General features: G+C 35.1%; 1 protein-coding gene across 1 annotated transcript in view; it reads right to left on the reverse strand.

The window, feature by feature from the left end:
- The window catches only part of THOC1 (THO complex 1), a 61,841-nt gene that overhangs the window by 13,138 nt on the left and 35,064 nt on the right, over positions 1-13,639 (reverse strand). Inside the window, exons 10-15 of the mRNA XM_044666654.1 lie at positions 10,111-10,219; positions 8,064-8,195; positions 5,569-5,669; positions 3,416-3,482; positions 3,144-3,194; positions 2,975-3,045 (exon numbers count right to left, since the gene is read on the reverse strand). Coding sequence (XP_044522589.1) covers positions 2,975-3,045; positions 3,144-3,194; positions 3,416-3,482; positions 5,569-5,669; positions 8,064-8,195; positions 10,111-10,219 — 531 coding nt within the window. The remainder of the gene's footprint in view (positions 1-2,974; positions 3,046-3,143; positions 3,195-3,415; positions 3,483-5,568; positions 5,670-8,063; positions 8,196-10,110; positions 10,220-13,639) is intronic.

Genomic DNA, 13,639 nt, shown 5'->3' on the forward strand with positions numbered 1-13,639 from the left:
CCTCCCCTAGTTACTTTATATTTATTATATTTATTCTTCCCCATCTTCTCCCATAGGAACCTAGGACTGTTACTAGATCCAGTCTGGGTTTTTAAAAGTAAGCCTCTCCACCTTACTTCCCAGGCACCAACTCCAAACTACACCTTTGCACTCAAGACCCTCCTTCCTAATTTCTGACCTCCTTATTATGTGTTGTTTTCTCCCATAAAAATATAAAGAAGCATGGAAAAACTTGCACAAACTGATGCAAGCAGAAGTAAGCAAAACCAAGAAAATGCTCTGTGTGTATGTAAGTATATATGCATGTGTTTGTGCATAACAAGTATATTAAAAGAAAATGGGGGAGGGGAACCACCACAAAACAATTGAAGATGAAATGTTAAAAAGGTATGAAGAATAATTTTGGCCTCAAAAAGAAATCTGGGGTATATCTAGACAATGTAAAAACAAAAGAATTTAATAAAAATCTATTAAACTTTAAAGGATGTAAGCTTCCTGAGGGCAGAGACTACCTTGTTTGCTTTTATTTATATCTCTATCCCTTAAACATGGTAAGCATTTAACACTTGTGTGTTCTCACACTCTCTCTCTATCCCCAGATCCCACCTTCTGCCAACCCATTTCATCCAAAAGAACGTAAGCTCCTTGAGAGAAATGACTGTTTTATCTTTTGTGCCTGTATTCCCCCAGACCTAGCCCTGGCATAATAAATTTTTGCTGATCAATACGAAGAATTCTGCCTCAAAAAGCAGTCAATAAAGTCCTACTTCCCTGCTTTCTTTGGGGCATATAGGCAATCTTGGTTTTTCAAAAGCTATTGAATTCTCAAAGGCCAGATGAATACAAATTTTTGGTGTTTTCCACATTGTTTTAAAGTCTTTGAATATAGTCCCAGCAATGGACTATGCCCGTTTCTGATAACCAACTCAATTAAGTGCTGATAAGTTCATCACCAACAAACTGACCAGTAGGTGATAAATTCTCTGATCAAGGAAACACATGAAACGAAGAAAAATACAACACAGCCTGATTCAGTTTTGTGCAGCTCCTCCTAGCTTCTACCATGATTGTGGCAAGATGGCAGAAAGGTGGAAAGAACACCATGTATCATAATTTTTAAACTCTCTCTAAATATGACTGTAACTATTGGCACTAAATATAAAGACTCTTGCCTGAAGACTAACAAGGGGATGTTCTACTAAAGTAGATGACTCCTAACATTCAACTGTTTTGCTATAGTTGATATTAGAAGACAAAAATGAGGATACAGCTAAAAATAGGAATGGCTAACATGCTCACTTTGGCAAGGCAGGTTTGTGTTTGCAGAATTAATTTTATTGTGTCCAAAGTCAACAAGAAACATTTCATGATATATTTCAATATTTGGGGGAGAAAAGACCACTGTGGCAGGGAATAAGGTGGAAGAGAAATTCTAGAAAAAACATGGTAAGATCCTCTCTAAATTATATCAACCTCTGCTTGAATAAGCTAGTGATATAAATGGCACATGGGAAAAAGGCAAAACATGCTGGAAAATATGGCTCAAAGTTAAGAACTGAAAGAGGCTAATGGTGTGTAACCTATCCAGAAGCCTCATAATTCTGCATCTTCCAGAAAAGAGCTAGATGGTGCTAACCTATTACAGAAAAGTTTTTTCATATGATGCTATTCAGTTCTTAATCATGAAAAGTGGAATTCACTTTATCAGACCAGTTACTAAAGTGGGAGCCATCTAATCTATAAGATATATAAAAAATCCCAATTTGTAAGGCAAAAACCAGAATCATAATGAAATTAGAAGTGAGAGTAAAAATGAGAATATACCACAAAAATAAAACTGTCTCCAACAATTTAGAATAAAAAGTATAATTGACATGCATTAGCTAATTGTGGATGACTAAAAACATTTTTCTAAAAGTAAATCACCTTATGCATGTTGCTAAAATTGACAATCTTTAGGGAGAGAAATTTTTTTTTATGAATTTCACTGATGTTAAATAAGTAGATAGAAGAACAGAGAATACAAGCTGCCAGTATTTCTTATGAAATTGAAACTTAACTTATGTAAATCAGCCACCATTAATCAGAAGCCACTTAGAAACTGCCTTGATCACCAAGACCTTGATGTTATTTACCAAGCGGTAACACAAGAGGACAGACATGGCAGCCAAGGGTAATGCTGCTTTAAAATATGAAATTATCTGTAAATGGTTGAAGAGGAAGATGATGCAAGATTATGAGCATAAAACAGAAAGAAAGTGGAGAGGAAGACAAGTTTATAGCAAGCTTGGTAAGAATGAAGTAAGCCAGATTATACTGAGAGCATGTAAAGATGAAACTGGAAGCAGAACAATAAACAGATAAAAAAAGGAAAAGATCTGTCAAGATTTTTATAACAAGCTATCTTTTCTATCAACAACATTAGAGCTATCTCAACTGGACAACTTTTAAATACTAATATTCCTGCTTTATGGTTGAGAAACATAGTACAGCCCAGTGTTCAAAGAATCAGTTACAAATCACTTTAAATACAATTAAGAAATATGTAAAAATTGTTCATGTGGCCAGATTGTAGCTTATTAGCTACAAAGAATTATCTACCAAGATGCATGAAAGATATTATCAAAGAGATGTACGATGAAAAGAAGTGGACTAGTCATAATGAAAATAAAGAATAACAGATAGATACCTCATATGTCCTACTAGTATCAAAACATCAAGAGAGCTAGAGGAAAGGCCCAAAGCATTTGGGGTGGACCTTTTTAGGAAATATGGGGGGAAAGGGAGAGATGTTCAAGAGCTGCACAGAATGAGAAGATATGGATATGCCATAATCTGCCTTGCTTGTGGGAGTACTCAAATTGATCAGAACAAAGATGTATGTAAATATATTTTTTAAAAATTACATATAATGGAAAATCATCATTTTAAACAATATCTGAAAATGCCTGTTATTTCTTATTGAAGTTTTTACCTTTCTTTCACAAAACTTGGACAGCCTTCATTTTTCCATGAGTTCCAATTTTCTTCAGTGTTTAATATATGCTAGAAAAAGTACACAAACATAATTAACATAATTGTATAATGGAAATAACTTAAAATTCTATTTGGTATCAAAAATAACAATAACATAAGATACATACCTCTACCATTTTTGAAAATCTCTCTCCATCAGGGGGGTTTTCAGATAGTAGCTGTGATCAGAAAGCACACACTAAGCTTTCAACAACTTTCTGCATCATATGAATGGTTTACAGGCAGAGAGACCCCATAAAAGTGTTTGTGGTTCCCGTACCTGAGCTAATGTTATCCTTATTTTCCTATATGAGGCTGAAACTGTTAAATCTAGTTCATAAACAGAGAAAACTCCAAATTTCCAAGTTTTTTGATCACTGATGTCTTGTACTGAACTTACTTGATAGACTGATTTTGTAGTATCTTCAATCCAGAGGGATTGCTCATCAGTTAGAACATAGTTTGAACTGAAAAATAAAGCAAATAAGAAGACTAAGAGAAAGGTGTCAAATTCATGGTCTGTAGCATTCCCTAAGGAGGCCTGAACAAGATGAAAATATAATTGAGATAGTTAACAATAATAAATAAAAATGCAATAAAACATAGATGATATTAATATATGGTTTTCTAAGTCAATCTGCAATCTGCAGGGATCTTTATGATTAGTTTAGTAACTTGTTTCTATTTGAGTTGACATTACTGGTCTGAGACAGTTTATATATTTGCTTTAAAAATATACGGAACAAATACCACAGTAAACTCTAAGTATTACTGTAGGAAATGTGACAAAAATGCCTGGAGGTTTTCTGAAAACTTATTGCATCCTGAGAGGTGGTATGTTATATATTATATAGACAGCCAGTCTGGAGTCAGGAAAACCAAAGTTCAAGTAATGCCTCTGATGCACATTAGTAGTATGTGATGACAAGCAAATCACTTAACTTCTTAGTATCTCCAGGCAAATTTCTAAGACCCCAAAATTACAAATGAGTTGTTTTTGTTATTGGAGAAAGAGAGCTTCTACACCGGAACTTTTTCACACTGATGAAACCAAAAGACCAGCTCCACCTCATTGCATTCTTAAAACAGAATATAAAATCTACAGTTATTATATATGTGACTACTACACATTTTATTTTTTATTTTTTGCATTCAATTCAGTCATTCATTGCTAAAACAGCCATCGAAGTAACAAGAGCAAAGACATTCCTTTTTGAAGTTTGATGATGATGTTGGTATTTAGAAGAAATCTGTTTTTCCTCTTTTCTGGTAGCAATGAAAAGAAGATATATAAAATCCTATCTGCCTCCAAGAGAAGTCTAGGCTGTTTACCAGCAGCTCAAACAAGCATTTTATTCATAATAATTTCAAGTAGAATCTTATCTGGTTTAAGTGGTTACTAATTCCTACTGAGTCTGGTTAGTCAGGGGATTGCTCAGTTGAGTAAGTCAGCCAAGGGGTATTTAGGCTCTCTACCAGGGTTCATAGTAATATTCTAAGATGTTGTTAGCTGTATAAGCAGCTAGGAATAATCATTCTCTAATTTCAATTATAAGCACGACAAGAGGGAAATAATTGAAATACATAAGATATTAGAAGATACTTCCTAAGTTTTGTGAAAGACTGAAATATATAAATAAATCAGGTTAGAAAGTGACCCTATCTAAAGATAATCCTGAGGGGCTTTTTTTTCCTGGCTGGCTGGGTTGCCAACTTCATGGCTACTGAAGTTAGGCCATTACCTCACTTGGGATATAGAGTTGGAGTTGCTATGGAAAACTCTGGGTGGAGTGACAAGGTCTATAACAGAAGAGAAGTTAAGGAGAAAAAAAATAGTGACATTATCATTCTTACCTAAGTGGGGTAGAGGAATGTATGGGGATATAAAGTTGTTCCTTAAGACTAGATCTGGCACCCATCAGTAAGAAATATACTTTCTCAGAAAGACTGGTGATATCCATTGGTCAGGAAGATATGAATGCCTTAAAATGCATTAGAAGGCAGTTGTATAAAAGGACATAGTGGAGATTTTTAGCAGGAACATGTATTTGGGTTCTAGAGTTCCTGGATCTGTCCATTTACTAGTGTGATATTTTACTGGGGGTTTTGAGATCCTCACATTCAGGGCTCATGATTTTCCAAACCAAAAACTGCCACTGGTTTCTCACTTACCCTTTTTGGGAAAAGGAAAAGTACCTCAGGTCAATCACCTATATATCTAGCTCTAAAAAGTAGATTCCCCCACTATCAGGGGCAGGAGAAATAACCTGAATGGAACAGGAACATATATGTTCTATAATTTAAGCCTTACATTGTCACCTGTTTCCTCATCTTTCTGGCTGATATCCTGAATTACCTAGTTATTAAGGTACCAAATATATTTCAAACAGTTGCTTTGCGTCCCTTATTCACAAAGGAGGTCCTTGGATGCAGTGGAAAGAAAACACTAGGTAACCTAGGCCCAGTATTGCTTATGGCTAACCACAGTTTACAATTTTACTATATTTTCTAAGCTCTTGCAAATAAGTAATTTAATAATTATAATATGCTTACCTTTTGAATTTCACTTGTCCCTTGAGGTACTGAAATAAAATGAGATACTGCAGAAGGATGTGACGCCGAAAGTTACTATCACTCAGCTGTAAATCCATAAGCTACATGCACACAAAAGACAAAGGACAGTGTTTACTTTATCTAGCACAGTGAAAGTCAAACTTGGCCAAAATTTATAATTTTCTACTACAGAAATCTAAAATGAATAATAAAGCAATGAACAATTCATTGAAAAAATATTTTGGTCTATTTCTTATCATGTGTATTTATTAATGACTGGCAATTAAAAAAAAAATCCAAAGTATTGAGAACTGAGCATAGCTGAGTAAGAGACCTTAAGTTTCAGATGAAATCAGTAAGTATGGACTTTATCTTTCAACATATAAGGAAAGCAGGCAAAATACTATATCTGTATAGATGGGTAATGGAAAGATTTAGCTACCTTGAAAGAATGTTTCTATGGAAAGTGAAAAAAAAAAAATATATATATATATATATATATAAAACTTTAGTCCTGGCAAGGAACAATAAATGAGAATGAATATATATGTAATCAGGGAAGTACCTGAAAAGTTTTTTTCAAAAACAGTGTAGCTGTAGGGCATTGGTGGAATAAGTAATATTTCATTTAGAATCATATCATTTTAAGTGTTAGAAGATACCCTAGGTGGGGTCAGTTAGCTCAATTTTACTTGTAAAATAGAAATCACTTCTAAACATCCTTGCACATTAGTATTTCAGTAAATGGAAAAACATATTTCTTATGAGGTAGGCCCTTTAATTGGGTAGTTGTAATGGTTATGCTCACACAAATTTTCCTCATAATTTTTCCCTAATTGTCCCAGCTGCATAAAATACAGGATTAGAGAATCGGAATCTCAGAAGAATTGGGAGGGACCCTATCTAAGTACAATCTTCTCTCATCAAGAATTCTCTCTAAAAAATCCAGAAGAAAACACATTATTTATTATTTGTTTATATTTTAAAAGATTGCTTTATTGCAAAAATGAATATGGAAATAGGTTTTGAGTGAATATTATTCATTTTTGTAATAAAGCAATCTTTATATATGTATGAAGATATGGTCAGATATGTATAATGTAAGTATATATGTATATGTGCATATATATGTGTATATAAACATATGTGATATAAATATACATGTACACACACACAACCCAGTGAACTGCTTGTCAACTCTGAGAGGGGAGACGGAAAAGGGGAGTAAGACAACATGAATCATGTAACCATGAGGGAAAAAAAAAGAATCCCCTCTATTACATACACAACAAACAAACATCAGTCTTAGTCTGAAAACTTCCCAGGAAACCTTATAATTTTGGATAGAACTATTAGGTGCTAATCTCCTTCCCTAGGACAAACATTCAAATAATTGCAGACCACCACGATGTGCCCCTATACCTTTTATCCAAGCCAAATAGTTGCCATTCCCTCAACACCTTCTGTACCCAAGTTCCAGATTCCATTTTATTTGCTTGTTTCTCTCCTGTTGAAAAATCTTCAATTGCCTAACAAGTCCAATTTGGATGCATCATCTCCACATCACAATGAAGCACAAAATAAATACACTAATGCATTATTGGTGGAATTGTGAACTTGCCCAACCATTCTGGAGAATAATTTGGAACTACAACTGAAGAGCTACAAAACAGTGCATACATACATCTTTTCACTCGGCAATGCGAGATCTATATCCCAAAGAGAGCAAAGAAAATGGAAAAGGATCCACTTGTACAAAAATATTTGTAGCAGTTCTTTTTGTGGTGGCAAAGAATTGGTAATTGAGGGGATGCCCATTAAGTAGGAAACGATCAAACAAGTTATAGTATATGACTGTGATGAAATACTATTGTGCTATAAGAAATAACAAGCAGGACGGTTTCAGAAAAACCCAAGAAGACGATGAACTGATGCAGAGCTAAGCAAGCATCTGTAATATCTCTTATATCTTTGCCCTCTGTTATCCTTCCCACTATTCTAATTCATTCTAGATTACTGTAGTGCCTCCAAATAGGTATTTACATCCCTCTTCCAAATCCCCTTCATATACCCAATTCACCATAGCCAAATTCATTTTTCAAGCACTTGAGAAACAACCATTTATGTATAAAAAGCAATTTTTAAGTCAAGTAGAAAAATATTCTTATTTATTTAGCTCAGATTCTTAAAGGTTTTCTTAGCGTTAAGCAGTATGAAGGCTCAAAAGAAATATTAAAATATTTTCTAGCCCAATTAAAAAAATTCAAATCAAACCCCCACCCACTGCTATCTATCCTATGATTTCAAATTAGAACTATTTATATAAGACAGCAATTGTAGCTTCCTTCAGATTACATTGTCTACATGTGGTTAGTCAATACATTTAATCAACTTAAGGAGCAAATCCAACTCAAATATGGAGTGAAATCATATCAAGTGAAATAAATAGAATTTTTTAAAAAATTGGATATCTGTGAAAATGAAGGCTTTCATACCTTTTCACTTGTTAAGAATTTTGCAAAATATACATGTTCTCCTCCTGTTTTCAATTCTTCTAACTTCTTTCTTGAGGCCTGAGTATCATCCAGTTTATAACTTTTAAAAACAGCTAAAACCTCTTCAGAATACTGCAAAATGAAAATACTAATTAATAGAAAATAGACACTGGCAATCAACTATTTATTCATATATCATATTAAGTATGAAAAAGCATGACTAAGATACTTATCAATCAGATAAGACCTCATTATCTTAAAAGGTTAATTATCCCTCCTCTTGAAATATAAATATGATTACTTATTTTTTCTAAATGCAGTTAAGATATAGGGCCAACTGTAGAAAATCTTTCATACTTTACATACATTCTCTGATGAGATTAATTGTTTAAACAACTGCTCAAGTAAGAGAGAATCTTACATTTGGAGTTAGGAAGAACTGAGTTCAAATTCTACCCAAGACACTGAATAGATATGTGATGCTGGGCAGATCCCTTAACCTCTCAGGAGCTTAGCCTCCTCATCTTACATCTTAGATCTAGTATCTGATGAGCTTTTTACTCAACATTTTTGTGAATGAAATATCAAAGGGAAAAACAAAGTGACATTAAATCAGATCTAGGCATGGCAATGTTGATATTAAATTATCCTCATCAGTTTAATTTCATCATTAAAGAATTTGAATTAGCTAATTGTGATTTAAAAAAATAAGACACTGTACTTAAAAAAATACACAAGTGTTATAGAGAAAATAAAGATTATAGATTTAGTTAGCAGACTTGGCTGGCAAGATGGCAAGAGCTTGGAATTCCAAACTTGTAATCCTGCCACAGAAGAGACCTGCATACAGTGACTCTGGAGTTGGGAGTTGTTGGCAGTTGTGGGCTTTGTAAACAGCTGTCTTGGATGAGCCTGTGTGGTGTTTGGGATCTCAGTACTTTGAAGTTGTTCCTTGAACCTGAATACAAGATCTTCAGAGGAGAACAGTGAAGTGCAGGTTGAGACAGGATTTTACCTGTGTTGTTGGTGGACACACACAGATAATCCCATCTCCCTGACATCTCACTTGGATTATATCTTGTTGGTTAATCAGAGGTTCCTGGGACCAGAGACATTTAGAGAACAGCCAAGGACTGCTTTGTGAGATACTCTTACCCCTGACAAGCCAGCCTTGCCATTCCTAGGAAATCTGCTGGTAGATTTAGTGTTCAGAGTAGTCATCATCATCCCTCTGTTCCCTGAGTTACCTTTAGACTCAAGTGGCAGTTTGCCCTACTTCCCTTCACTCCCCATCCTAGTTTGTTATTAAAACCATCTTATACAGACTTCCTTGTTCTTCTCCTTTCCCAGATAAACCTGGCATCTTGATAACTAGAACCCACTGAGATAATTCCCAGCAGCTTCTCCTGGTGGTTCCCTTCTCTCTTCCATTCCCATTCCTCTCCCTACCAAACCACCCTGGAATTGTTTGTCACTGGTTTTGTTATTTTGTTAGTTAACCCACAGAGTTATTTATTCATTTACCATAATACAAGACATATCATGCCATCTTTTTAATGTGATGTTGGGCTTTGCCCTCACAAGAAAGAAAATTCTGATTTTAAACGGAAACAAATTTTTTTTTGAAAAGGTAGCTATTTCTGCAGCTAGAAAAGACAGAGCATATATGTATAGTAAAATTTTTACTAAACATTACCAAGAGAATGCTAACTTACATTTGCATACTACTTTCTCATTTACAAAAAGCTTTCACATCTACCGTCTCTTTTGATTCTCCCAACAACCTTGGACAGGGCACATATTACTACCACCATTTTCCCAAGAGGTAACAGACTGAAAGAAGTAAGGTGGCTCAAGTTCACAGAGCAAATAAATAGTTTAGTTCAGTATTCTTTCCACTATATTCACATTTCTGCTGCAACTTTTACATCCAAAAGGAATTAAACTTAATCCTCAATATATGCCGTGTGAGCAAGAGTTCAAATAGTAATTACAATTTAACTTCTGAAAACTACAAAACTGTAGTATTGGCATTAAAGGAATTTACCTTGAGAAAAGTTTTCCATGAAATCTTCTCATAGCACTGCACAGGATTTCTGAAGTAATCTTGAAGGGACCAGAATTTTCTATACAGGTTGTAATCAATTGGAATGGAGCTAATGAAAACAAACAATACATAAATTAAAACCATTCTATTTCTTTAGAAACAATCTAAGGCAAATAGAATGACAGAATCTCAAAGTTGAAAAGATTTGGTCCACTCAGTTCCTGATAAGATTCCCAAAGCCAAAGGTGATTAGGTAGACTTCACTTGAAAAAACCCCCAAGTGAATGGGAGGTCTCCGCAGCTTTCTAAGGCAGCGTGCTTCACTCCTGGGTAATTCTAAATGTTAGTAAGCTTTTCCTTAAATCAAACCCAAATCTGCGGCTCTCTCTCTCACATTGAACTTATTGAACACTAAAATCTCCAAACTTTTACCAATGCACTACCGTCTAACCATGCCTTCCCCAGTTTATACATGGCTTTTAAAAAAAAAGTCAACTTCAGAAATATAAAAGTTATTAATACACAGCTTGACATATACATGTACATGGTACATGTCATACCCTTCCCATCTCAGTAGAAATGTTAGCTCCTTTTAAGATGTCATAAAAAAATAACCCTTTATTTCTTAGTATCAATTTTAAGACAGAAGAGTGAAAATGGCTAGGCAATTGGGGTTAAGTAACTTGCCAGGGTCACACAATTAATAAGTGTCTGAGGCCAGATTTGAACCAAGCTCCTTCAACTCCAGAATTGGTGCTCTATCCTACTGGGTTATCTAACTGCCCCACATTTTTCTTTTTATATTACCAACCTCACAGAGTAGTTTGTGCATTAAAGGCAAGTTTAAAAGTTTGTTGAATTGAATTGAGAGCTAGTAAAATGGATTGAGGCATAAACAGAGAATTAGCTTTGTGGATACAGCTGCTTATCTTTGCAATCAATTTAGAGCTGGTAACTGAGGCAATGGTGCAATAAAAGGCTAAACTAAGAATTACAAAGGCCTTTCCTCACAACAACCATGTAAAGGGAATACCTATTTCAGAAAGTTCTGCTAAGGCAGAATATGGTTCTTTGACAAAGTATCCTTGAAAGGTATTTAGGGGTTAAGCCACACAGCAAGAATGTTAGAAGTAGGACCTGAATCTGGGTTTTCTTATCTCTGAAGCTTCCTTTTAATCATTATACCACACTTTCTCTTAAGAGTATTTGGTATTATCATTGTCTCCAGTTTTCAGGTGAGTAAACTGGCTCAGAAAGGGTAAATGAGGTACCCCTAGTGACAGAGCTTGTAAGTGTCAGTGCTAGGCTTCAGTTTTCTGACTAGTGATCTTTCCACTACAACACTGCCTAGTGATCACAGAGTCCGAGAGTGGAAATGACCCTCAGAGGCTCCATGTAAAACCTGTCTTCATATCTAACAAATAGAATCCACTTTTCACCAGAAGTCCTACAGTGAGAGGGAACTCACTATCTCTTAAGCTCACTTCACCATTAAAACTCAAAGAGAGGAAGATGACAAAATTAAATCCTTACTTTGTTAAGCTTTTTAAAAAATTACAGTAACAGCCACTCTTTTTCTTTTTTTAAACCCTTCCCTTCTGTCTTAGTATCAGTTTTAAGACAGAAGAGCAGCAAGGCCCAGGCAAACAGGTTAAGTGACTTGTCCAGAGTCACAGAGCTAGGAAGTGTTTGAGTTCAGATTGGAACCCAGATCTTCCTGACTCCAGGCCTGGTGATCTATCCACTGTTAACACTTATTCTTCAGTGGTTATTCTACATATCTGCAGTACCAAAAATGAATTTATGTACAATTTCTTTAAGTATATGAGGTGTAAATTATTAAATGTTTAATCAAACATACCAGAATTTATTCATCCGGGTGCCGTCCCCTTCAAAGTGGTTACCTTGGAAGAACCATGCACGTATTCAAATGTTGCTGACTCTGCTCAAAACATTTTTGAATCTCCTCTGTTGACGCTTACAGAACATTTTTTTTTTGTTTTTAATATCCTCAGTGGAGGCAATTATTTTTTCCTTTCAAGGTGGATTTGGTTTTTGGAACCAGCCAACGGTCATTTGGAACGAAGTCTGGTGAATACAGTCGTTCAGATCAAGCTGGGTCATGTCATTTTCAGTCCAAAACGAGGTGTGACTATAAAGGAATGAGAATGAATTTCTTGTGTGGTTCTGAAGGCAATCCCAAAAGAGGAGCTCCAAAAAAGTTCTGAGCAGTGGCAGCATCACTGGAGTAAGTGTAGGATCTCCCCAAGGTGACTACTCTAAAGGCTAACACTCATTTGGATGTTGAAATTCTGGTATTTCATTAAAAAATCAGTCACATTAATTCAGTCATGCCATGTATAAGGAATATTAGGTGAGCAAAACTCCACATCCTTAAGTACAACAGGCTTAGTGATATATATGCTCATACATAGAATCACAAAATTTCAGAGCAAAAACTCCATAGTGCCTAAAAGTTAAATTTTCAGTAACTCCAACTAGCCAGAACACAGTGGCAAATAATTAGCATGAAATCTATGTACTTTGTTCTTTAAGAAGGGTATAAAGACCCTCCTCAGACTCTGACCCAGAACTTAGTGCCTTAGAATAATATGTAAATTAAGATGAACAAATTTAAGCAATTTAATTGAACAAGAGATCTCTTTCAAGAGGTAGGGCAGGAAAAAAAAAAGGTGGTTATAAGAAGAGAAAAGAATTGTAAAAACCCAAATGAAGAACTACATTAAAAAAAAAGCACAAGTCTGGAGTTATTGCGTCCACTGACCCTGAAACCTACCAAAAGTTTTACTATATCATTCATGTTAAGAAAGAATATGATATGGAATGAATAATGGAGCTAGTCATGAGGTACACAGGTTTAAATCTCATTCTGAGACCATGGCAAAGTCAATTCATTTCTCAGGCTCAGAGTTTTCTCATCTGTAAAAATGGGATTATCAGGCCTAAGGTACCTTCCTCATTAGGCTAATTATGAGGATCAGATAAGGTAGGTAATTGTTTTGCAAACCTTAAAAGCACTGTATGAGCATTGTATGAGTTATAAGGATGACAATGATGATCTGCTTTAGAATTTTTAAAAAGTTCAATTATATCACAATAGTATGGAAAGAACAATCAGAAGACCTAGGTTCAATATTTGGTCTTGATGCATACTACCTGTGGGCCTTGGACAAGTCATTTAACCCCCATGAACCTAGTTTTATCATCTCTAAAATAAGAGGTTTAGCCTAAGTGGCATCTTGAGGTTTCTTCCATCTAAACTTTAAGTAAAATAGAATACATTTTATAAAGATTTCATCAAAAATAGTTTAAAAAAAAAAACAACTCCCCAAAAACCTTACTTTCTGTCTTAGAATTTTGGTTCTAAGACAGAAGGGTGATAAGGGCTAGGCGATAGGGGTTAAGTGACTTGCCCAGGGTCACACAGTTAAGAAGTGTCTAAGGCCAGATTTGAACCCAGGACCTCCCCTCTCTTGGCCTGGTTCTCAATTCACTGAGCCACCCAGCT

The sequence above is a fragment of the Gracilinanus agilis genome, chromosome 1, assembly GCF_016433145.1.
Source record: "Gracilinanus agilis isolate LMUSP501 chromosome 1, AgileGrace, whole genome shotgun sequence".
NCBI lineage: Eukaryota > Metazoa > Chordata > Mammalia > Didelphimorphia > Didelphidae > Gracilinanus > Gracilinanus agilis.